Raw genomic sequence first — 24,925 nt, 5'->3', positions numbered from 1 at the left:
CCGTGGTAACGGGGGGCGTGCGGCGCGGGAACGCTCCTGCCCCCCGCTCCGGCCCGGGGACCCGGCCCCCGCCCTGGGGTCGCTGCGTTATCGCTGCGGGGCCCAGGGGCCTCGGTGCCTGCGGCCCCACGCCGTTTTACGGACCGCGGCACGCACCCGCTGTGCCTCGGGCTCCGCTCCAGCCAAGGCAGGACCCTCGGAGCTGGGGCGACCAGCCCGGCCGCCCAGCCCACCGCCGCCGCGGCCGCCTCTCCCCGCCCCGCGGCCGGTCGCGCTCGATTGACGTCGGCGGTGCCGCGCTGAGGGAAGGAGGCGGCCGCGGCGCCCCGCTCCCGCCCGCCCCGGGGGAGCCGGCCCAGGTACGGCAGCGGCTGTGGGGAGCGCGGCGGCGGGGCCCCCTGGGCAGGAGCAGAAGGGTGGCAGGGGCTGGGGGTGGCGGGGCAGCCCCGCGGGGTGCGGGGTTCTGCGGGGGGTGATGCTGATGCTGGTGCCGTCTGCCTGCCCTGGCGCGGGGGGTGAGGCTGGCGCGCCGTGATCGGGGTGGAAGGGCCGGGCCCAGCTTCATCCCTAGGGTGGGCCCGCGCCTCCGGGGTGGTGCTGGCACCACCGCGTCTGTTTGGTGCTGCCCCGCGGATGGCGGGTGTCGTGCAGGCCAGCCCTGAGCTGCCCCGCACCATCAGCACCCGCGTCTTCTCGCCCGCTCTCTGCGTGGCCCCGCTGCTTCTGCCGAGGGCGCTGCGCGAGTGGGAGGGAGGTGGCCGATGTCGCCTGAGGAAAGCTGGAGCGGTCGAGCTTTTGGACGTGTTCCCAAATGAATCCTGTGCCACAGCAGGACGGTCTTCTCTGTCCTATTTCAGTCTGCTAAGCAAAGTCAGACGCCTGGAATTAAGCTTGCATCACCATCACTTTGTGATCAAAGTTGTCGTATTTGTATAGCTCATGTCCTAAATATGTGGAAGGTCGGTTTTCTTCTTTCTGATTTTGAGCTGCCTCAGTTTAAGTTAAAACATAGTCACCGGTTTCTCATACACGTTACAAGTATTTTCTTGTTTTTTCCTGATATTTTTCAGGTCTTCGCATGAAACCAGAGACACAGACTGTAACTACTGTAGCCTGACGATTTGATTTGAAATGGAGAGCATTACGCAGTTGTTCAGTGATCTTTGTGAAGCACACTTGACAGGTTTGCCATGGAAGGTCCACCTGGGCAGGCAGAAGATCAGCAAGAGAAGGGCTAAGCAAAATCTGAAAAGGGTTGCATATAATGCCCTATTCATAAACCTTTTTCAGGACGAGGCTCGTAAGCTGCAATCAAATGTTTCTAGGCTTCCAGTGAAGAACAAAATTTTGATGCTGTCTTTCAACTTGAGAGTTGGTGGCCTAGGTGCTCAGGCAGATAGACTGGAGAATCTGGTGGAGGAACTGGAAACAGCTGAATGCTTACCATTTACTGAAGTTAATGCTGTCTTGGATCTCTTAGTACAGCTTGCTGGAACAGGTCCTCCTCAGCTTGTGCCACAAAAAAAGGACTATTTCCTGAACAACAAGTATGTTGGGAGAAATGTCAAATATCAGGGTTATGATTATTATGATGTGAGTGTATTTGAAGCTGATATACAGTCTCTAATAACAAATGAAGAATGTCAGTTCAACGACACCATTCAAAAGACGCTTCAGATAATGGAGGCTGCACCTGGCACTGGGCTCCCTGCCATAGGCTTGTTCTCACAGAACTATCCGGCTGGTGACAAGTTTGAGAAAGAAACACGGGTCTCGCTCTTTGGTGCTCTTGTCCATAGCCGTACATATGATATGGACATCAAGTTGGATTTGCCACCGGTGCCTGACAATGCAGATTTGTCTGGACTTGCAATTAAAGTATGGTATTATTTGTTTTGGACTTAATACTGTATGCATGTTTTCAATGTGCCACTTTGAAACTATCGTTTAAAATACAGGTAGAGGTTTAGTGTGTAAGAGAAGCATACAGTGTTGGAATTTAAGATGGAGCAGAGATCCTTTTCTTTGCTGAGAACCAGATAACCTTTTTGGGTACAGAGATGTATGACAACAAAAACCTTGGTCTTGTCCTATAACTGTGTGAAAAACCATCATGTGGCCATAGCCTTTGTGAAGTTAAGCCGTCAGCTGTATCTGTGCCTTCCCCACCCTGGTAATATTTTGCTTGCATTTTTTTGCCTGCTTTGTATATTGAACTCCTTTGTGGTTTTGCTTGCTTGTTACTGTTCAGCCTGACTGCGTAAGCATTCCTGTCTGAATGTATGTGTTTTGCTGTTCAGATTACATTACGTAACTTATATTTTCTTCTTGACTTGTATCTTAAACCATCTTTTTCACTTATTATATTTCATTGAACCTCCTAGTTCCCACTGCCTTTTTACCTTTTCAGGTTCAGTTTCTACTGTATCTTTTTTTCCCCCTTTTGTTGTCCATTCTCTTTATTTCTGCTATGTTTTGTTCTCATAGAGGTACTAGATAAACTTGTGGGGTTTTCTCTTCATTTTTACTGTGTGTAGGTAGATCTTTTATTCTTTCGTACTTTTAGTCCTCATTTTGTTCCCTCTGCTTAACATATGGATAGCTCTTGCAGTTCCCTTAACCCAGGGTCTTAACTGAAACTTGAAGGCAGACACATTAAAAAAGAAAACCACTGTACCACTCTGTACACATATGGATGTAAGTTGTAACTGAGGGGAGGCAGAACCTTTTTGAGTAAGTGCTGTACTCTTTCCATCAGACTGGAAAATTTGTGATTTCTTGAAGAATGTGCTGCTTTTTATGTGGGTGTGATTGTCTTTTACGGAAATTGAGTACTATTCTGCACATACAACTCCTGTTGAGTGGGAGTTGAGGATGTGACATATACACTGTTTGGACATCTGCAGATTTTCTACATATGAGTAAGCATAAGGGAACAAAATATGTTAGTCACAGTTAACAAAATGTTTACAAATTTGAAGAATTAGGGCCTGGGTCACTTGCTCAAATGAAATACTGAGCAGTATGATTTTATTAGTGTTACACGTTGTTAAATGTCCAGACCTCAGATTCTCTTATTTGTAGAACTGTCTGCTTACCAAAGGAGTAAGTTTCAAGTTTAACACCGACTAACCTAATGTGTTATTTTGGTGATGACTGTTATTTTATGCGTAGGCATTAGTAGAGACTTATCAAATGAGTGCTTGCAGGAAAAGATTAAAATAGATATAAAGGGAGAGTGGACGACACAGCTTGAGTCACGTAGAGTCGCTTGAACATGAATGATAGCAGAACATCTTCTTTATTAGCATATGTTTCTTTAGTAAAATGCTTTTTATGTGTAACGTTTGAACTCTCTCTAACAGGTTCCCCAAAGTATAGACCAGTCAGAAGATGAGGGATTCCAGTCAGCATCCAATCTGACTCCTGATTCTCAGTCAGAGCCAAGCATGACTCCAGACATAGACTTGTGGGATGCAGTGCTAACATATGGACCCAGCAAACGAAGATGTTGGGAAAGAATTGGATAGTATGTGTCTGATGTTACTGGCAAACTTACTGTGCGTCATATGCAAATGTATGGAAGTGCATTTCATCTTTGTTCCAGATGACCTCAGTATAAACAGAGAAATGTGCATGTTTAATTCACAGAATTAAATATGCTGCATTAATGATTGAGAAAGGAGTAAAGGTGCAGTTTCAGCAAACTAGTTCTTAGATTGCAACTGTTACATAGGAAACATCTCTGTAAAAAAACACTGAAGTTATTATGGGAACACTTGCTGTTTGTGTGAAATGCAACATTTTTCTAACTAATCTGAGTTCTTATGCACTATGCAATTTATCTCAGTCTAAAATGATTCCATATTTTCAGTGTCAAAAGAGAAAGTGGTAGTTATAGAGCACTAGAGTAATTAAACCTATATCTTCCAGTGTTGTACAGTATTGCGTTCCTTTACCCTGTCTGTAACCAAATTAGGAATTATTATAACAGATTTCTTGATGGTGTAGTTAGACTTGTTTTGGCTGTTGAGTAGAAGGTTCATCTTCTGAGAAAAGGCTCTATATAGCCATGTTCAAGCTTCCTAACTTCCCTGAAATACAAGGGAAAAAAAAAAGGCAGGTATGGCAGGTATATGCCTTATATTCCTGATGGACAGTGGTGTACCTGATTCTTGGAGAAACTTTGCTCTGTATGTTTTCTGTAATTTAAAGTAATAATCTAGTGATGTCTGTGGCAGTATTACATAGTGTTTTTTCAACTCTGAGCCTGAGAAGCTCAGAAACTCAGCAGTTCCCCGATCTGATTTTTCAAAGCCACTGTAGCACACTCTGGCTTTGTTCCTAGTACAATACAGTTTTTTCTTGCTACAATTTAGACTCTTAAGGGTCTTAGCATCAAATAATAGACCATGTGCCTGATAGGTTTCATATGATACATGCTAGTAGAATTCAGAATTTTTTGAAGAATTTTAAGGAGAAATTGTTTTGAAGGTGATAGTAATCCTTCCTGTGAAGAGCTAAAATGTGTTAATAGAAGTCATTGTAGCATTTTGAGCGTATTACTCTTTAACATATTTGAATATAAGTATTATGTGGACCCTGGAAATCTAGTATATATTGACCTCGTTTTCCTAATGTGAAACTGCATCAGGTAAGGCCAGAAAGTAAGCTGATAATTCTGTGTCAAGGTTTCTGTCTCTGAACTGGTGTTTGAATTATCTACCTGTTTCTTCACTGCACTGAGTTTGGGCTACAATTTCATTGACTGAATGCGCATTCCCTTGAAAATGTACTGTATTACTAGTAGCTTTTTCTGTGGTCAGTACTGGCTTTTTTTTTTCTTCAGGAGATTTATTTCCTTCATTGTAGTGTTGTGTTTACTCTGACACAGCCCACCTGGTAAAAAAGAGGAACCGTACCTTACTGAAGCTGGGAGAGAAGCTTTTGACAAATTTTACAGACTTCGAGAAGGGGAGTTGCAACTGTTTAGTAATACTGTACTTCAGCTTCCACAGCTTGTGCTAATGAAGGAACCTGAACTGGTTAAGGATGTCTTGAATGTCCTCATTGGTGTGGTATCCACTACGTTTTCACTCAATCAGGTATGGAAGATTTTTAACTGTGCTTCTTAGTCGCATCTTGTCATTTTTCCTTGTGGAGGTTTCAGTAAAATTGTTTCTTTTGAGATCTTGCAGTTGTGGATACTGTTAAACAGTTGAGTGTGACCTAATAGCAGTAAGGCAGTATTTATATATTGCAATGATGATATTGCAATAGGCTAAGAGTATTTGTAGTCCTCTAAATGAAAATATGTTTGTGAATATGTGAAAACAGATATGTAAGTACTTCTGTAGACTGGATTTTCTTTCAGGAAATAGATAATGAGTCTTATTCCGTATATTTGAAAACACCATTTGTACTCCTGAAATTGTGTTACAATTTAATAAGTTTATCACACTGTCCTGGCTATATGGTCCTAGTCACCAGAGTATCTAAACCTAAAATTTGTCTGCTGTTATTTTTGTAAATGTTTGCTATTTTAAATCAGAATACAGCTATAAAATATTTGAATCTGCCTTTTTTCCCCCTCCCTATATCCTTTCAGGCTGCTCAGACATTTTTGATAAAGGAGGGGGTATATGTATCTGGAACTTCACCAGAGACAATGCACAACCTACTCTCGGAAGTTGCAGAGTATGGAACCTATTACACACGGTTAAGTCGTTTCTCTCTTCAGCCAGTTTTAGATTCTTCATACAGCAAAGGCCTTGTGTTCCAGGTGAAACAATTGTATTAAATCATCTAGATTTAGTGGGCCAGTTATCTTAGGTAGAGAAGGTGACTTTGATTTTGTGTACAGCTGGAATTTCTGCATTCTGCAAAACTGCCAAACATTTTAAGTGTAATGCTCATCTCAGGTCAGCAATGAGCAGTGCTGCTGTGTTTAAATCACAGCTCTGTGTGCTTAGGGCATGCTTGCACTGAAACACATGATAAAGGTCTTCGTCACCTGCAGTGTGGTTTGTTTAGTCATGTTGTTCTGTTGAGGACTAAAGGAATATAATTTTTAGGTATTTTAAAAACATTACATATTTATACATTAAGATGTATAAAATTAAATACAAGAACTTTCTTAATACAGTATGTATTTATAATATATATTACAAAAATAAAAACTGAAATAGAGAAATATTGTGTTTAATAGCTTGAATTACTTTTTCTCAGTTGGGAGTTAAGTGCAAATTTTCCCTGTCAGTCGTCTCTATATTATGCTGAACTGTATGTAGATGCTGTAATATCAGGTGTTTTCATCTCTTCGTAACGCACAGAAGTAAGTTAATTTTGGTTATGAAAATGTATTCCTTCTGAATATTTGATTTACACTAATGGTAATAGAAGTATAAGAAGTTCTCTTTCCTTGTCTTGTTAGAAGTTTTAGAGGAGTTTTTTCCAGTATCCAATAGACTTTTATTTCCCCTTTGGTACCAAAGTCTCTCTTACCTGCATATGCAAATTATTTTAGTAAAGCGTTTGTTTTCACGCTGATGCAGTTGATGTGAGATAGATAGGCTATTAATAGCTTTAACAGTAAGACTTTAAATATTTTCTCTTGATGCTAGGCATTCACAAGCGGGCTGAGAAAGTATCTTCAGTATTACCGAGCCTGTGTTTTGTCGACACCTCCTACTTTAAGTCTTCTAACAATCAGCTTTCTCTTCAGAAAATTAGGTCGTCAGTTGAGGTAAGAGAGTAATGTTAAATATTGAAGCTTTTCATAGCGGAAAATATGGAATTTATTTTTTCATACACAGTAAAATAGACAATATTACACAGGCATTCTTACATAGTCATTCTGTATTTCTCCTCTATTTTAACAGAAAAATTTATTTATATCCAGAAGGTTATAGGGAAGACACGTAAGGTCTTTATATTCAGTATCTTTGTTATCTCTGTTATCATTCAGATGATGTGGTAGGGTGGTATTCAGCCTTAGCAAAGTTCACATCACTGTGATCTAAGAGACTTCTGATTGAAATTGTTGCCTATTTTTTAATATTGTTTTTTAGGTATTTAGCTGAACTTTGTGGCATAGGAACAACAGCAGTGGGGATCAGCGGTGGAGCTGGTGCTTCATTTCCTACGGTGATAATGAATTTGATATTTTTGTGTTTAGTTTGGGTTACAATGCTAATATTATTCAAAGTTAAGTAGGATTTTACATAAAATATTTAGTGTTGGTTTCTCTGCTACCAAAGATATGACCTTGGACCTCCAGTTAGAATACCATGATCTTTTCTCCAGATATATTCAAGTTTGGAATTTCGTCAGGTGTTTTGAATTCCTAAAGTAAACAAAGGATCCAAAGTAAGTCTTAGAGTGCATTTCATTGCATTCTAAAGGAGGTGTTTGTAACAAGTCAAATGAATCCAACTCTAAAGATACCTGTTTCCCTCCAGGGACTGTAAGGTGAGCTTGAGGTAACTAGCTCAGATATTAATTGCAATAGCTAGAGGAAGTGAGATGAATCCTGCCTTCAGTGTCTAGTGAAACATGAGTCTGTGTATTTATGAGTCTTTTGTTATTAAAGTTGTAGTGAAGTTTGTTGCCTAGTATTAGAATATTTTTCTTTTTTTTTTTTTTTTTTTAGGGTGTTAAATTGCTTTCATATCTGTACAAAGAGGCTCTCAACAACTGCAGCAATGAGCATTATCCGGTTCTTCTGTCTTTGTTGAAGACAAGCTGTGAACCATACACAAGGTGCGTCCATACTGTTCTCTGCATAACTGTGTTTAAGAGCAGTTCTGAATTAGTAATCTGGTGAGTAACTCTGCTAGTTTAACAATGGCTTTTAACATTTTCAGAGAAAATGTAAGATGTGGGTGTGTCTGCAAAATACATATTAAAATTAATTCTTTGTACTTAATCCTTCCTTCCCTCTTTTTACCAGCTCAGTAACAACATAAGGGTTTTTTACTAGATTAGTAAATAAATACACGCAAATAAGATTGCTTTCTTGTGGCTGGTCCTGGAAATTCTTACGGAAATACAAGACTCAGATAAACTCCTATTTTTTTTTCTTCTCATACCTGTAGTAGAATCCTGAAACTGGCAACTAACAGGTTCCTCTTGGTGTTGCATAAACTGGGAAAGTTCGTGCTTATTTCCACTGTCTTTTTATTGTGAGCTTTTCAGTAAGCAATTTTTTTTTTTAATGTCTTGCTTGTTAAGTAGATGCAATTAACCACAATAGGAAGTAGAGTTGCTTGCATTGCAACAGTGTGGTTAAGCAGTGCACATCAATTTAGAAGTTGTTACTTTATATGCTTCTGAAGAGATGCTAAATTTTTTTAAATAGCTATTTATAGGGATTATAGCTGTAGTCCACCATGAGTTTACAGTGATACTTAATGATACTAGAAAGAGAAAACCAAAATCTGTTCAAATGCTTTAAACTTAAGATTCCTCCCATGGTCGCCCTTCTTGTTTTTTCTTCTTTCTACGTAAGAATGTTCTTACGTAAGATGTTCTTTGGAGAAATTTAATTTCAGATTTACCAGAAGACTCAAAATATATTCACAGCTCCTGCCCTGCAATTTGTAGAAGGTAGTCAGATTTCTGAAATACCAGGGGCAGGATATCATGGCATCACAAAGAACCTAAAAAATATGAAAGTACACTTACTAATATGTGATACCTAAAGCATTGACTCCTAAATTTGTTGCAGATCTTTATGGAAACATCGATCATATGCAAATCAGGGCTGCCATGGAAGGTGGCCTCCATTATCTGCAGAAGGTGTTATCCCACTCATTTATTAACTTGAAGTAAATTAAATCATAGAAGTTGTTGCTCAAATAAGTCATAGAAACATCAGGTTTAACACATTAAAAGTTCTTAACTTTTTACTAACAACCTTAACATTGAATGGTGGTTCCTTTGCTAAATGCTTCCTCTTTGTTACATTGACCCAGCGTCTAGGAACAGTGTTAATATTGCAGCTAATAAGAAAACAAAATATTAGCTTCAGGGCACTCCAAGCCTTTTTATCTGTATCTTCAGATAACTCTGGTTTTTATTTCTTCAAAAGTTTGGTTTCACACAGAGGAAATACGAAACAGCATGAATAAGTATTCCAAAATAGTAGTTCTCATTATTGCATGGATATTAAAAATGTCTCTAGGTCTGAGGAAGAAGTGCTTGATACTGCATCTTTGTTTTATACCCTTTCAGTTTCTTGCTGCTAAAATTACCTCTCTTTAAAATAAATCCTTCCTGCTTATCTCTGCCTATGCTTTCAATGCGCTGCAAAGATTTCTAGAAATTTTTAGTATATCTTAGTAAATTAATGTACAGAAATAAAAATGTTTTAATTAAGGCAATGTTCTTTCATCTTAACTAATTATCACTTGAATGTTCTGTATAGAGGTGGTTTCTTTTAAGAAAAATGTAGAGACACTGTGTGTATCTTTAAATACCAGTGTGACAGCACTTAATTGCTGTTTTTCACCCTGCCCATAGCTTGTGTCTTTTGATATTTTAAAGAATATACTTGATGTTTGGTTATAATAAATTTGAGGAGGTGAAATAATTGATTTTCAATATTGTACAATTATATTTTTTTTAGATTTATCTATGATTGGGTATACAGTGGTGTATTCAGAGATGTTTATGGAGAATTTATGATCCAGGTGAATGAGGATTATCTTTGTTTCAGAGGTACAGTATATATATGGAGCATGTCTAACTTATGTAATTTGTACTGTTAATTAAATAATTTAAAACATATACTTTCATCTTTTTGTTTGATGTGTAGATAAACATTACTGGACTCATGGTTATGTTTTGATTTCAAAAGAAGTAGAAGATTGTGTCCCTGTATTTCTTAAACATATTGCTAATGACGTATACATATGTGGGAAAACCATAAACTTGCTGAAATTGTGTTGTCCTAGGGTAAGTTTTGGTTTGTTTTTTTGTATTATATTAAGAAAATCATATCTCTTTAGAGCAAGGTTCTAGGTTTTTAGCAAGTTTGCTCCTTTGTTGAAAACTAGTATTGTATAAATAGGATGTTGGTTCATCAAAGGCAGTTAGTTGCTCTCAGATACTTGTGAGCTGATAATCCACTCTACTTCCTAAGACCTCGCTGTAGAAACATAATTTTTTAACAGCATCAAATTTATTGTATCCAGTGCATGTGCTATATTTCTTACCTTCTTTTGTATTGAAAGCAGAAATATTTTAGGCTTCCAAGCAAGTGCCTTCCGTTTTTCACACAACTGACACTACTACTTTTTGGTTTAAAGATGCCTCACATACCAGGTCTTCACTCAGTTCTGCATAGCTCTTGTATTTCAGCTCTATCGCTACGTTTCTGAGAAGTGCTTAAATAGTTCTGTTTACTCGTATTTTGCAAAACAAGTCCTCTTGATAAGAAAAACATATTAAACTACTTTGTGTCTTCCCTTTTCTCTATATATGTCTAACAATGAAGGAACCACAGAGGTGTCTAAAGTCTATAGGCACTCTTTCCCAAGTAAAATCTTTCTTTTTAACATCAGGACTGACCAGTCTTGACAGAGCTGAGCAGCTCAATATCAGTTATCTGATATCAGACATAAGCCCAATATCTCAAGTGAGATGACCCTCTGCTAGTTCTCCTGAATCTCCTCTGGTAAACATTCTCAAACCATGACTCAAGTGTGCCAGTAGTACTGAGCTTTTTATAAAGCAATGTCAGCTACCATTTCCATTATAAATTACAGCTTTATCAGTCACTAAGAGAGTATCTTAATAGATAGAACATTCCCCCAGGATGTGGGGCGCACAGATTCAGTCATCTTCCATCTGTCTGAGAGTGCCAGCCACATTTCATGCCTTTCCATGATAATGCCCTAAACAGCTGGCTCTTGCCTTTTGCTTAGGCTAACACAGTCCCAGAAACACAGTTCTGGGCATCCCGTCTTCTGGCTTTTGCGAGTAGACAAGGGAATCCAGTGTGAGCATGCTTATGCACTCTTTTTTTTTTAAAAAAAAAAAAACCCAAAAGCTCACTTACCTGTTTTCTGCACTGAGTAGAACAGCTTCAGAGATTTATGAATATTGAGGTGGAGCAGAAAGACCTAAGATGCTTAACTCAGACAATAGACCTCTGTGATGTGCACTGGCTGTATTTTTAGAGTTATGTCTTGTGTAGAGCTCTCTGCTGTAGGTGTGTGTTAGTTATGTTCCAGACAGTGCCTATTAAGTGAGGATCTGGGGGAGATATAAGTGAACAAACCCTAACTTTTTATTGGAGAGATGCATTCAGTGCTGAGTTATTCAGGCTTGGTTAATTTGGATATTCAGAAAAGTAAAATTTTAGACATTTAGAACTCGGCTAGTATAAATGTATGTATCAGATTTTAGATCCCTGTCCGGTTCAGTGGGAAAGAGGGGACCCTTAGAATTGGACCTGTGATCCAAGTTCTGGAACATTATATCTCTGTCTCCTACTTTGAATGATACAAATGTTAAAACCAATTATATTAATAAAAAATTTAGATCTTGTGTGGAGGCTTGTTTCAGTATCTTGAAGCATTGCTAAATTAAAAAAAATAGATAATATGAGTTCATAATCTAACATTTTGCAATTTTAAAAATTTATTTAAAAGTAAATTTCTCATTTTTCAGCATTATATATGTTGGTCAGATATACCTGTTCCCCGGATTTCAGTTATTTTTTCACTTGAGGAGCTGAAAGAAATAGAGAGAGATTGTGCAGTGTACGTAGGCCGAATGGAAAGAATTGCCCGATACAGTTCCATAAGCAAGGAGGAAAAGGTAAATGCATACAAGAATAAAGTCCTTATTGTTGGGATTTTTTTTTAAATACCAATTTTTTATTTTTATTATAACTTTGACAGAATTTCAGTGAGGGTGGTGAGTCACTGGGACAGGTTGCCCAGAGAGGTTGTGGATGCCCCATCCTTAGGAGTGTACAAGGCCAGGTGGGATGGGGCTTTGAGCGACCTGGTCTAGTGGAAGGTCTCCCTGCCCATGACAGGGGGGGTGGAACTGGATAATCTTCAAAGGTCCCTTCCAACCCAAACCATTCTATGATTCTATGAATTTGTATTCATGGTCAGAATTTTTGAATTGGTCAATTACTGTTTGAATTGTTACCACAGCAAATAAACTTATTTAATATAACTTTTAAAAGTGTAGGTGGTGTGTTGTCATTTGTTGGCATTTTCATATGTTAAATGAGTTTTGGACTTCCTTCTTCGTTCTTTGCAGCAGCAGATTTGCCCTCCTACTGAAAAGTACTGAAAAGATTGTTAGATTCTCATTTAACAAATGTGACAAGCTAATTAGCAACCAGATAAAACTCTTTTTGCAATTTGCATAGCTAATTGGTTTTTCAGGACTCTCTTAGTTATGAAGAGACTTCTGTCTTTCAGATGTCATCAATATAGTTTACATATTAAGTGGATTTGATTAGTTGTAAGATCTGGAGTTATTAGTTCAATATTAGTTTGTAGACTTTCTGTTTAATTAATTCCTTTATTTGTATTTCTGTACTGTAATGATAGATTAATAAGCATTATAAAGTGTGCACCTGCCTTTGCAACAGTGTATTTTCAAGTCTAAAATAATAGAAAAATTCCCATCTGTGTTTTTGTTTGGTTTTTTTTTTTTTTAGGATTTGCGCATGGAAATAGCCAAACAAGAATTAATCGTTCATGCTCGAGAAACTGCTAGCAAAGTACTGAAAGCCATTAATGGTAAGCTGCAGTGGTGTTTCATGTGTTTTCTCGTGGGTTTGCTAGTGTAAACTAACAATATATTTATTGTAATACAGATCGACAAATATCGGAACGAATGGCTGTGGACGCAAAGAAACGGGAACAGTTTCAGAAGCTGAAAGAGCAATTTGCAAAAGACCAAGAGGTATTTCTGTGTGTGTTTCTAAAGGCCAACTGTATTTCTTAGGCAAATAATGGAAAGGGTATCTCAGTTTATTGTACTGACATTGAATGAATAGCTCATGGGGTAGAATTAAGAACTTCTTGCAGATATGTGCCTTACAGCCGGTACTGAGAATGGCTTTTGAAAGTTTTAAATATTTACGCAGCGTCGCCTTGCAATAAAGCAAGAGGAGATTGATGATGATTTCAGCTATGCCCGAGAGCTCAGAGAGAGAGAAAAAAGACTGAAAGCTTTAGAAGAAGAACTGGAAAAAAAGGCAAGGTAAATGTATCTGAGTAGTCTCCCAAAGCTTAGATACTCCAAAACCATCCTAAAGACTTCAGGAAAAGTTATTCTATGTTCAGATTTATGATACTAGCAGTTCCCAGGCATTGCTCTGCAAGAGTAATGTTTGCAGTTAAAAGGTGGATGTAAGGATTTTTGCTAATCTGTGAGCAATTTTGTGACTTAGGAATGGTTAGAGGCCCAAAAATCTGGGAGCCACTGATTTGTGCAGACCCGATCCAGTCTAGTTTTTCTTACAATCAGAATTTGAGGAAAAAAATTAGCTGTCTTACAATTAAAAGCTGAGCCCACAGCAGAAATGGTCACGTGTGTGTCAAAGCAGAAGTAAAAAGCAGACAGAAGAGTTAGATTGATAATTATTTGAATTGCTCTTGTTGTGCATCTAGTTGTGTTTCACTTTCTTCTGTTATATCTAAAAATACTTAGGATAAATGAGTGGCCTACTAAGAATTGTTATAGGAATACATGTTGACTAAGAATACAGTCCTGTTTTCTCCACGTGTTTATTCTCTGTGATTAAAGGCTCTGGCTTCTACTTTTAAAAAATTACTTCTCAGTTCTGAAGTGCTAAAAGGTGTTATTCTTTAGGAAGGTAGATGAAAAGCAGTATGTGAAACCCTGTAACTTACCTTTATTTTTACCTTCATTTAGGCAAGAACTAATTGACCATTATAGCAAACTTTCTGATGATGCAGCCCGTAGGGAGCAAAGAGCGTTATGGAAAATCCAGCGACACAAGTTGGAAACAGCCCGTCTTAAGTTTCTATTAGAAGATCAAAAACGCATCGAGGTATCTTCTGAAAGATTTAAGAAATGTGATTTAGAAAATTTGGTACTTGGTACTTGAAGACTTTTGTTTTTGTCATTTTTACTTACAGGAAATGCTTGAAAAACTTCCAGATGGAAACTACAGGAGGAAATTGGATATTATTCCTTATAAACAGTGCCAGCTGGCTTTAGATAAAAACCCTGTTGTGAAAGGTCCACATACACAGGTGAGTTTATTTTCTTCCATAAACTCCAGGTTGCTGTTCCAAGTTTCCCTCAAGGGAGTTCATTTCATGGTTCATTTCACTTCAGTAAACAGAAGGTTCACTGTAACAGCAGGGTGAGTGTTTATCATATTATTTGTAGTACATCTGAAAAACTGTAGAATTTTAAATCTTACGTGTAGTAAAGGGGTGCCCTAATAAGTAGCTTGATTATCTGACTAGCCGTACAGTGTAATAATTACTTCTTTTTAGGTGTCATCTGTGAAACCTCTGCATTCTAATGAGACAGTTGGCAGAAAAGAACCTGGACTGGAATATGCTGCTTCTGCTGACAAAGCACTGCCTGTGCTAGAGCTGGCAAATAATAACGCTGATCAGCATTTTCAGCCTAAAGCAGCAGGATCTGAAAGCAGTCTCCAAAGTTCAGAAAAAGCATGCAATACTGTATACGGTGCTGATTCCTTGCCTGAATCCAATGTGAATATAGAAGATTTCTTGTCAAAGCCACAAGATGAACAGCCTGTTGCCATCAGCGTGCAGGGATCTTTGCTAGATGAAGCATTCCGAAATATTAACTCAGATCTTTCTGAGACTTCTCAAGCCAGTGAAAATCAGCTCGTCTTGAGAGGAGCACTGGAAGGAGAAGACAATGCACCATTGCATCAGCAAAACGAGTATGATTTTAACACAGTTCTCAGACCATCTGCAACTTGGCAGGGACATGTTAGAGTTGGAGAAAATGTATTTGATGTGGAGTACAGAAGGCCTCGGTGGAATATTCATGGACGCGCATCTGATTCCAGCATTAGAGTAGGAGAATATGTACCTCATGTGGACACTTACCAGCCACATCCAAGTTCTTATGGGCATTCTTCAGACTCCCATATAAAAATCAGCAGCTATACTTCTGAAGTTGAATCTAGCCGACCTCGATGGAATATTCATGGACATGTTTCTGAAGCTCATATTAAAATTGGGGAGTATGCATCAGAGGTAGAGCCCTCAAGGCCTAGGTGGAGCATCCATGGACATGCTTCAGAAGCCAATATTAAGATTGGAGAGTATGTGTCAAATGTAGCTCCTACAAGGCCTCGATGGAACATGCATGGTCATGCATCTGATGCCAATATCAAGATTGGTGAAAATGTGTCAGAGGTGGTCTCAACTAGACCTCGTTGGAACATCCATGGGCATGCTTCACAGTCACACATCAAAATTGGAGAACTGGTTTCAGATACAGAGCCTTTGAAATCTCGTTGGAGCCCATTTGGTCATGCATCCCAGTCAAGCATCCAAATAGGGAGGTGGACTCCATCTACAGAAGATGATCCAATACCTCATCTTAAAACTATTTCAGGTCCTTCATCTGACTCCACAGTTCAGACACTTCTGTACAGTGAAGAATTATCCGCTCCTGAAGGGAGCAAAAAGGAAGCAAAAACATCACAAGTTAAGGAAAACACTTCACCACAGTCAGAGTCATCTGACAGTTTTCCAGTCTTTCCTGATGCTAATATTAAAGATGACAAAAAAGAAAATACAATGGAAGAGAAACAAGAAGGTAAAATAAAAATAAGTTTATTCAGTCAGTGTTTGTTTACAGACTCATGAAAGTAACTGTAAATATTTATGTTCAGAGTGAGTACTTACCACTTAATTCCTTGCATAGCTTTTCAGACACTTAGAATTCAGAGGAAAGAATTTGAGCTTAGTCTTGTCTGCTGTATACAAGAAACAGAGCATTAAAAAAACCCTAGTCTGAAACTTCGTGAAACAGGACCTCATGTGATCTTGAATAAAGAACACGCGTAAAACTGGGTGGGACTACGGGGAGTGACTGTTACTGGGGTACTTGTTTCTGTGATAATCTATAGAGAACTTTTGAAGAACTTCGGGAGCAGATCTGACGTATGAACTAAGTATTATAAGCAGATCTAAGTAAATACTGTCTTTAATTTACTTGTAGTTACAGACATTGCAAATGTGGTCAACAAAGACCCTTCTCCAGATTCCTCACAGAGCTTACAGGTAAGAAACACAGTAGTTGTCGAGAAAACTTCCTTTTCCTTCAAAGAGTTAAACACACTGGTAGTTAAGGTAATAAATTTCTGTCCTAATCTAGTAATCACTCTAATACCATATTGTCTTTATGTGTCAGAAAAGTACAGGTGAGGAAGCTCTTTTGTTTTCAGTTGGAACAACTGGTCAGTTGTCTGTAAGAACACATTAAGTGTGAGTTGACAAAGCCAGCATCTCTCATAATATTTGTCCATTTTTTTTTTGTTTTAGGCAGAAGAACCTGAAAAAGCAATTCCACAAGATACTGTGCCTCAAGAAACATTATTTTCTGAAGCTAATGCTCCCAAGACTAAGGAGGACGAAGGGGGAGAGGAAGATATGTGGGACAAAGAACAAGCTTATTTGAAAGACTTATCGGATCAGTATTGTATTGAGAAATACCAAGATAGTTATGATTTGATGTGTAAGTAGAACTGTTGGAACAGTAGATCAATAGAAGATGGGGTGAACTCCAGCAAGAAAGCTGAGTGCCAGAAAAAGTACTTGAATTATCAGTAAATTACCAATATTGTGAACTGCAGTAGCCCAGCAATTTGCTTCTAGGCACAAAGATGAGAAATACATTTTGACACATGATTTTGTAACCTAAAGGATTTTTTAGAGTTTAATGGAAACAGATTGCCAAGTTGCTTAAATATAATAACTTGCAATGTTTACGTATTTTTAAATGTAGCAGAACTACCGGTTTCTCATCTCTTGCATCATGTGATACCAAGATCGTACACTTTTCCTGTGGATCCTATGGTACAGTCAGCCACAGATGAAACGGCTGTACAGCTGAGTGAGCTCTTATCTCTGCCAGTGCTGATGAAACGTTCTATTACTGCTCCGCTTGTATCTCAGTGAGTATTTGTTAGAAATAGTGAATCCGTAATTTAGCAACTGAAGTCGTGTTCTTTATTATTTTTTTCCGAGACAAGAGTTGCACATAGATCTGTTCTCATAAATTTTCTCTTTGCTCCCAGAAATGTTTCAGTAGATGGTCCATTACTAATGAAAAGTTCTGATTTATATTATAAATAGTAGCATAAACTTATATTTTTATGTGTAAATTAAAAATTTGAAGGTCTATTTGAAGTACAAGGTCTTGGATGGAAGTATTTGCTCTCAGACACGTGGATTATGCAGCAGTGATTATGCAGCAGGAAACCATTGGTTTCCTTGTTCTTCTGAAAAGGTGTATTATTTATAATGTTTGTGCTAGTTTTTATTTGGCAGATAAAAGATAAGGGGGAAAAAAGAAAAATCTTTTGATTGTGTGAAAGCTCATGCATACTGATCAGGATCTATTTTATGTTTCTGTGGGAACTCCAGCTTCAAGGCTGTTTTGAAGTTTAATAGAAGCTGTTCTTGTTACTATTGGGATATATAGGGAAGCCACATATATGTTGGACCATTTTATTAGTATATCTAGTGGTATTTTAAGGGAAAGTTTTTGTTACTATGTACAAGATGAGCTTCTGTCATGAAAACAGGGATCACACGTGTTGAAATGCTTCCTGTTCTGAAATCTGCTTTCTTGCAAGTTTGCATTTCCATTTACTAACTCTGAATATGCTATACTCCAAGTTTGGTGCAGTGTAAAAAGGTGTAATTTTCTAATTTAGTTTTAAACATCCAGATTGGCTACCAGAAAGATATGTATACAGATTGATGTATTCAGCAAAGCAAAGTAAGCAAGCCTGAGTTGTATGCTGGCAGAATTAGCCTATCTCTGATATGCAAGATAAATTATTTAAAGCTAGCTTGAATACCTACACTCTACTGCAAACTGTAGTATAGACCTGCCCTCAATTTCTAGTGTCAGAGCTTTACCAATTAGGAATTCTTCTCAGGGATTTAATAGTCTTTCTTCATCTGTTTGCATAGGTGACAGAGATAAGACAGGAGGTTATTGATAAAGTGCTGCTCCAGGCCCAGCAGCAAGTTCTAAAGATCATTGTGTGTAGTCAGTCTTAAAATATTTCCTTTCCACAGTACTGCTCAAAACCCAGTTATCTGAAGTGGTAGGTTTTAATTCTCATATATTCTGGGTGAAGATATTTTCTGTCTCTTTTTTTTCGCTTGTGTGAATATCATCCTGCCTTGGATATCAGAGTGAAATACTGGAGCATTAACCTGATGTAGCCACAGCTGAATGTTAACAGTAAGGAAGGAGTTGCTTGTAAGAATAATACCTTTTCTGTATTTTTATTCTTAGTGTTTCCCTTGTGAACAAAGCAATAGTAGATTACTACTTTGTGGAACTGAATGTAGAGAAGCACTTTGAAGCACTGAGGCACTTTTTGTTAATGGAAGACGGGGAATTTGCTCAGTCGCTCAGTGACCTGTTGTTTGAGAAGGTATTTGGTTTGTTGTCTTTAACACTTGTTTTTTGGTTGTCTGCTTTAGCTTGACACCTCTGGATTAATTTGGATGGGAATGAGGGAATGGTGTGAATAAGAATCCTGGCTTGTGCTGTTTTCCTCTTTTGTGCCGTGTCAAGAAGTCTTGTAGCAAGGAACTCTGTTAACGTTGTAAGGAGTGAGGCAAAAGAAGGTTTTTGCTTGAAAGGGATGCCCATGCCCAAGGGAGTTCCAAGGAATAGAATAGTATTTCCTATTGCTAATCCCAGCTAGAGAAAGAGTACAAGGATTTGACACATTGAGGAGTATAATTTCAAACTTTGTCAGATAAGCAGTTATAGAAGGACATTTTACTCTTTCCTGTGAAAACTGCTCCACTGTTGCTCTGTCCCCTCCCATCTGCTGGCAGCAAGGCTGGAAGAGCCTGTTGCCATTTGCTAAAATCCAGTGGAAAGGCCTGTGCTGCAAAATACCTACCCTTACCTCTAATATCCTATAGAGCACAGGGGAGAGCATCCAAAGCGAGTGCTGGGCCCTCTGATGAGACAGTATTTTCATGACTTGCCTCTGTGTTCATGGGGAACACAGCAAGATAGGAGGGCTACCCTGGGTTAATACAGCTGCTTGCCAGTGGAGATACGTGGCTGTAGGATAGTTAATGTGTTTCTCTGAATCCTCAGAATGCCTTAAACCCAACTAGGGAAAGCACTTGGGGATTTAGAGTCGATGAATAGCTTTGGTTGTAAACCTCTGAGGGTGCTGAGTTGATGAGACAGGCAGATTGGAGTCAGATAGATAATACCAGTCCCATCGCTGCCTTTCTGCCCTGCTAACGCCTAAAGGCTGCATTCCCTGCAGTGCAGGTATGTAGCAGCTCCTGAACCACAGCCAGCTGCAGTCCAATATCCCAAAATAAATCAGTACAGGTATGAAATTACCTCCATGCTGTGAACAGCACATAGTTCAGAAGTTGCTTCTTATGCTGTTTATGCATCTCTACAGCAGAAGTAGAAACCTCCAATCAGAGTGGTGGAGCACGGCAGGGTACTCACCACTTTACCATTCTGGTTTGATTCACCTGCGTTCAGGAGCAAAGACTCGTTAATAATACTGTGTAATTAGGATTTTTTTTTTTTTTTTTTTTTTTTTTACTCCTAGCTTGGATCAGGACAAACACCTGGTGAATTGCTGAATCCACTGGTTCTTAATTCTATCCTAAATAAAGCATTACAGTACAGTCTTCATGGTGACACCCAGCTTGCTTCCAATCTTTCTTTTGCCCTCAAGTACCTTCCAGAAGCATTCAAGCCCAATGCGCCTGATGCTCTGAGTTGCTTAGAGCTAAGGTACAAGGTAAGAAAGCGTGGAGAAAGGCAGTAGTACTGCAGTTATACCATGGTTCTGATGTACCGTGGTAGAGTGAATATGTTCTTAATAATGGAATACCTTTAAGAATGAAGTAAAAAAGTTGTGTAATGGAAATTACAGGATTTATTTAGCCTGGTCATTGCATTACATTATTAAAATACATATATTAATTTGTATGTCCCTGAAATACTCTGAAATACTCTTACAATTTCTAACACAAAAATATAGTATGATCAGCACTGTTATTTCTTTTAGGTTGACTGGCCTCTGAACATCGTCATTACTGAGAGCTGCATGAATAAATACAACAAGATCTTCTCGTTTTTGCTTCAGCTGAAGCACATGGTGTGGACGCTCAAGGATGTTTGGTTTCACTTAAAACGCACAGGTATGTATAATGAGTGAACTAGAGAGCGTCCTGTTTAAAATGCTTTTAGCACCCTGTGCTAGACAGTTGCTTATAAACAGTCATGTCAAGCTTCAAAGCCACAATTTTTTAAAGAGACTTCCTTGGCATTTTAAACAGACTCTACTAACAGAAACCTTCATTCCCTTAAAAATCCTGATTTCAGACAGTCTCCATGGGTGCTGATGATAACACATTTTTGTTTTTATTTTCAGCTTTAGTGAGTCGTGCATCAAATTCTGTTCAGTTTCGACAGCTCCAGCTGTATAAACATGAAATGCAGCATTTTGTGAAAGTTATTCAAGGTTACATTGCTAATCAGATTCTTCATGTTACATGGTGTGAATTTGGAAACAAACTGTCTTCTGTAGGCAACCTGGAAGAAATTCACAGAACACATGCTGAATACCTCAACAAAGCAATCTTCAGGCAAGCTACCGTACTTATTTTTGCTTCAAATGTTTAAGTTAATGGAGCTGCCAGTCCAGCCTAACGTATTTGTGCAAAAGTGACTTCTACCTGACGTACTAAGTAGTCATTACATATGAAAGTGTTCTTACGTAAGGGACCCAAACTCCATGGCACATCGTGAGGTCCATGCTTTGATACTTTTCATCAGCTACCTGTCCTCTTCATTTCCCCAGTCTCCTTGGAGTTCCTTCCAGCTCCTGTTCACCCTACCCCTGCAAGCTTCAGGTCCACTCAATACAGCTCTAACCTGAAGATGAAAGGCATGCTTGCCACAGTTCTGTTTTTCTTTCACCCCATCCTTGTCGTAGCCTTTGTAAATGAATGCCGTTTCATTCCGCATGAGTAGTGTGCACAAGTAAGCCTTGCTCACGGATTGTAAAATGCTTCTTCTGTACTTTATATGTGCCTTTAATATAGGTGCAGTGGCTAGGACTGGACTTTGAAGGAACAAATGTGACCTCATGCCTCTGTTGAGATTTTTGAGCAGTACAAGAGACATCTGTCTTTTAGGAATCACAAGTTTTTAGCCCTTTGGTTACTGTATATGAGGCAGAAGGGTGGTGTGGATAAGAGGAGAGGAGCTAGGGTTTATTTGGTTTCTTCTTAAAGAGTCTACACTGGAATGATAAAGTGGGGAGATGGAGAAGAGATTATAAAGAACAGAAATTATAAACAAGAAAAGAAATCTGTCCTTTCATGTCTCTCTTTTTCAGTTTTAATAAGAAAAAACTTGGCTAAAGTTGCTGTTTGGATACCAGGTGATAGAATGAGAAGGGATTAAAGTTTAAGGAAACTCTGAGCATGGTAATGATTTTAAATGTCATCTCTTTTGCAAATGCAGATGTCATTCTAGAAATCAGATACACCAATGCAAATATCAGTTTCTTGGATGTGGAAGCAAATGGTATTAGGATTAGGCACCTTTTTAAAAACCACCATTACTGTTAGCTGCAGTCTTGTGGTTGTTTTTTTTTAAAGCAATTAAAGAGGAAACCTAAAAGATTGTCACCCCTTTGTATTTTTCTTCCTACAACCAATAAATTATGATGTCAACTACATGTCTAAAGCTGTTTTTTTTTTTCTTTTAGGGGTCTGTTGACAGAGAAGGCAGCCCCTGTCATGAACATTATACACAGCATCTTCAGCCTCATTTTGAAGTTCCGCAGCCAGCTGATCTCTCAGTCGTGGAGCTTCGATGCAGGGAAGCAGATGGCTGTTCATCCCAACTTCGGTCTGATGCAGCAGTCGTACAATACCTTCAAGTATTACTCCCACTTCTTATTCAAAGGTGAGAAATTGCATAAATTCTAGATAGAAGAAAAAGTCAACTGACAACTGAAAAAATTACAAAGAGGTTTTGGATGTATAATGTAAAAGTAGGAAGATGTGTGTACTTTGTGTTAGAAAATGTAGTTCCCAAAAGAAAACTGCATTATTATGATTTGCAGAGATCTGCATATCCATAAATTAAAATGTCCACACAAGAAATCTAACAGATATCCCAAAACTGACCATAAGTTTTTGCTAATTTGCAAAATAAATAGTTGGCGTTTAGCTCTGTATATGTGCTTAGATTTTTTTCTTTCCTCTGTAATTGAGTTCTGGAACTTTTTATTGGCCGCAATGAGAGACAGTTAGATACGACTTTGAAGTAATTTTGGATACATCGGTCTTAGTTGAGTATTCCCATTGTTACGAGATTTGAAAATTCTGATTCCCGTGTTGAACTGAAGTTCAGAGAGCCTCCTAGCACTAGTTGGAGCTTATGTCCAGTGCTCCAGGCAAGCGTTTTTCAACTGCACAGATCATTTGCCAAACATTCTTTCCTTTAATGTCATAAAATTTCTTCTGTCGTCTTAGCCTATAATGTGAAGAAATGGTTGATCTGTCTTTCCTCTCCATTTCTCTTTCAGATCTTGCTTGTGTTTTTAATAGAACTTACTTATCCTTTCCCTGAGTACAAAGGTGGTTCATGGAGTTTGTTTTGGTTTTTTTTTCAAATCCCTTAATTCCTGAAGGAAGTGCAACTGTTTTCCTTAGATCTATTTCTCTAGAATATTTTCTAGTCAGACTATATTCTTCAGGAAATGAGCTGCCCTTTTTATTCTTTAAGGGTGTCCAAAAGTGGTGTCAAAGGACCAAAACCAGATATTTCAGGATGAGTTAGAATGGCTGCTTCCAAATTCTACAGGAAGTCAGAACACCTCTGGGAGCCACCTAAGCCCATACTACGAGATCTATGGTTGCTTCATGGACAGAGATTAATAGACCATTCCGTAAGGAAATTCGCTGAGTGACCTAGTTCTTTACACACTCTTTATTAAGCACTACAAAAAAAAAGGTGTGCTTGTTCATACACTTGTTCCTTCAGTCACTGCGTATCGTAAAATGCTCTCTCACAATGGGTTGATCCAGAATCCATTGAAAGCCAATACAAAGTAGTCTGGACTTCAATGGCTTTGGCTCAGGCCCGAACTTCTAACTATACACCTTCCCTTCTTCCTTGCATGTTACTGCTGCTTGCTAATTCCCTTCATGCTGGTGCATGGGATGTTTATGAGCTTAGGGAGTTTCTGTTGCCTTTTTTCCTGTGTTGCTCAGGCTGTTTAGAGCAGTTGGTTTCTTCATTTGTAGAGTTTGAGGGGTTTGTCCCAGGAATTTCTCTTTAGTTTTTCTTTCTCAGTGGACTCTGCTCAAGCAAAATTCAGCAGAGCTGCTTCTTTCACAGAGGTCACCAGAGGACCTGAAAGTGCTTCCGGGTCAGTTGACATTATGATAAAAACATACCATCTTATTGTGACAGGAGCTTGAGAAAGCATTTCTTCATTAGAATAACACAGCTTCACTTAGAACTGACACATAATCCTTCTCTTCCATCTTGTTTCAAATACTTTGTAATTCCAGAAAGAGATACTGGACCTTTCTTAGGCAAAAATAGACATTTTTCCATTGTGACATATCTACATTAGGCTGCTTTTTTTTAAAATTAAAATGCATAGATACTGTCAAGGCTGACTTTAGAATATTTATCTTAATTAAGTTTTTTGTTGTTGTTGTTCCAGTGGTAACAAAGCTTGTAAATAGAGGCTACCAACCACATTTGGAGGACTTTCTACTGCGAATCAACTTTAATAACTACTACAAGGACAACTGAACTCTACAGAGTAAGGATCACTGATAGCATGGCAGAACAGCAACAGCTAAACCTATATGCTTATGATTTATAGATGCTTATGCAAATGCCATTCAAGAGGCATTTTTCTTCAGTGAAATAACCTGCCATATAATAGCTTGAAGAATATAACCACCACATACAGAGAATGATGCTTCTTAAAATGCACCACACCAGTTTTTTGATCTACTGAGAATTGGCATTGTCATTATTGCAAAGATGGAAAAGCTGCGTGCCTGGTCTTAACAGGGGAGAGAGTGCAAAGCTGTATATCTGGGAATGTGTAAATGTTGTATTTTGTGTTGTGAATTTCCTCCATTGTAAATACATGTATGTGAAATAAATTAACAGATACTTTCTAAAACTGTGGAGAGATGAGTATGAGGTACAAATGTTCAGACAGACATAAGTACCTATTTGATGTGTTTTATTTTCAAACTGCTATTAATTCTCACTGTAAACATAACTAATTTCTTCAAAGCTGTTAGTCACAGTGGAAGAGGGCGTGATAAAAAGACCTTGCAGTGAGATCTGCTAGGAGATACAGTATGTGACTATTCAAGCACTTGGTAATTGTTGGATCACTTGTGCCAAACAGTTTCCTTATTCCTGATTTAATCTGTACACCTTACTTTGTGGTGATTATGTAGAACAGCTAAAACTGAAATTCAGCCTCACTAAAGGGAAACAGCACTCTAATTCCAAATACGTTCTGACTACTGCTTTCAACTACAGGATCACATTTTCAATTTGCTAATGATTTTCCTTTTCCTCGATGTTTTCTTTTTTTTCTCTCTATATTGTGAAAAGAGACAATTGAACTTTTAACTTC

General features: G+C 38.5%; 1 protein-coding gene across 3 annotated transcripts; it reads left to right on the top strand.

Annotated features, from left to right (window-relative positions):
- Positions 1 to 298: 298 nt before the first annotated feature.
- TUBGCP6 (tubulin gamma complex component 6) lies at positions 299 to 24,792 on the top strand. Of its 3 annotated transcripts, XM_086747043.1 has the most exons (27): positions 299 to 359; positions 858 to 959; positions 1,071 to 1,878; positions 3,366 to 3,529; positions 4,895 to 5,105; positions 5,609 to 5,782; positions 6,624 to 6,745; positions 7,071 to 7,146; positions 7,652 to 7,761; positions 9,629 to 9,720; positions 9,818 to 9,957; positions 11,677 to 11,826; positions 12,689 to 12,770; positions 12,848 to 12,936; positions 13,121 to 13,236; positions 13,912 to 14,050; positions 14,139 to 14,255; positions 14,505 to 15,813; positions 16,219 to 16,280; positions 16,542 to 16,734; positions 17,005 to 17,173; positions 18,532 to 18,673; positions 19,835 to 20,029; positions 20,300 to 20,432; positions 20,666 to 20,879; positions 22,010 to 22,209; positions 23,984 to 24,792. In XM_086747043.1, exons 3-27 carry the CDS (start codon positions 1,132 to 1,134, stop codon positions 24,073 to 24,075), a joined length of 5,238 nt encoding a protein of 1,745 aa, XP_086603169.1. In that variant the 5' UTR covers positions 299 to 359; positions 858 to 959; positions 1,071 to 1,131; the 3' UTR covers positions 24,076 to 24,792. The 3 variants fall into 3 exon arrangements, with proteins under 3 accessions (XP_086603169.1, XP_086603164.1, XP_086603175.1); XM_086747038.1 differs by lacking the exon at positions 858 to 959 and having other exon boundaries at positions 312 to 359; XM_086747049.1 differs by lacking the exons at positions 299 to 359; positions 858 to 959; positions 1,071 to 1,878 and having other exon boundaries at positions 3,418 to 3,529; positions 4,873 to 5,105.
- Positions 24,793 to 24,925: the final 133 nt, after the last annotated feature.

Source organism: Chlamydotis macqueenii, chromosome 1, assembly GCF_036417535.1.
Source record: "Chlamydotis macqueenii isolate bChlMac1 chromosome 1, bChlMac1.mat, whole genome shotgun sequence".
Classification (NCBI taxonomy): Eukaryota; Metazoa; Chordata; class Aves; order Otidiformes; family Otididae; genus Chlamydotis; species Chlamydotis macqueenii.
Note: the sequence above shows the minus strand (reverse complement) of the source record. Positions and strands in the feature narration are given on the sequence as shown.

What these genes read in the sequence shown, in the direction of transcription:
- TUBGCP6 (XM_086747043.1), top strand. Translation starts at nt 1,132, where the DNA reads ATGGAGAGCATTACGCAGTTGTTCAGTGATCTTTGTGAAGCACACTTG. An exon ending in CTGGTGCTTCATTTCCTACG is followed by an intron (nt 7,147 to 7,651) that starts GTGATAATGAAT and finishes TTTTTTTTTTAG; the next exon opens with GGTGTTAAATTGCTTTCATA. An exon ending in ATTCCTCACAGAGCTTACAG is followed by an intron (nt 16,281 to 16,541) that starts GTAAGAAACACA and finishes TTTTTGTTTTAG; the next exon opens with GCAGAAGAACCTGAAAAAGC.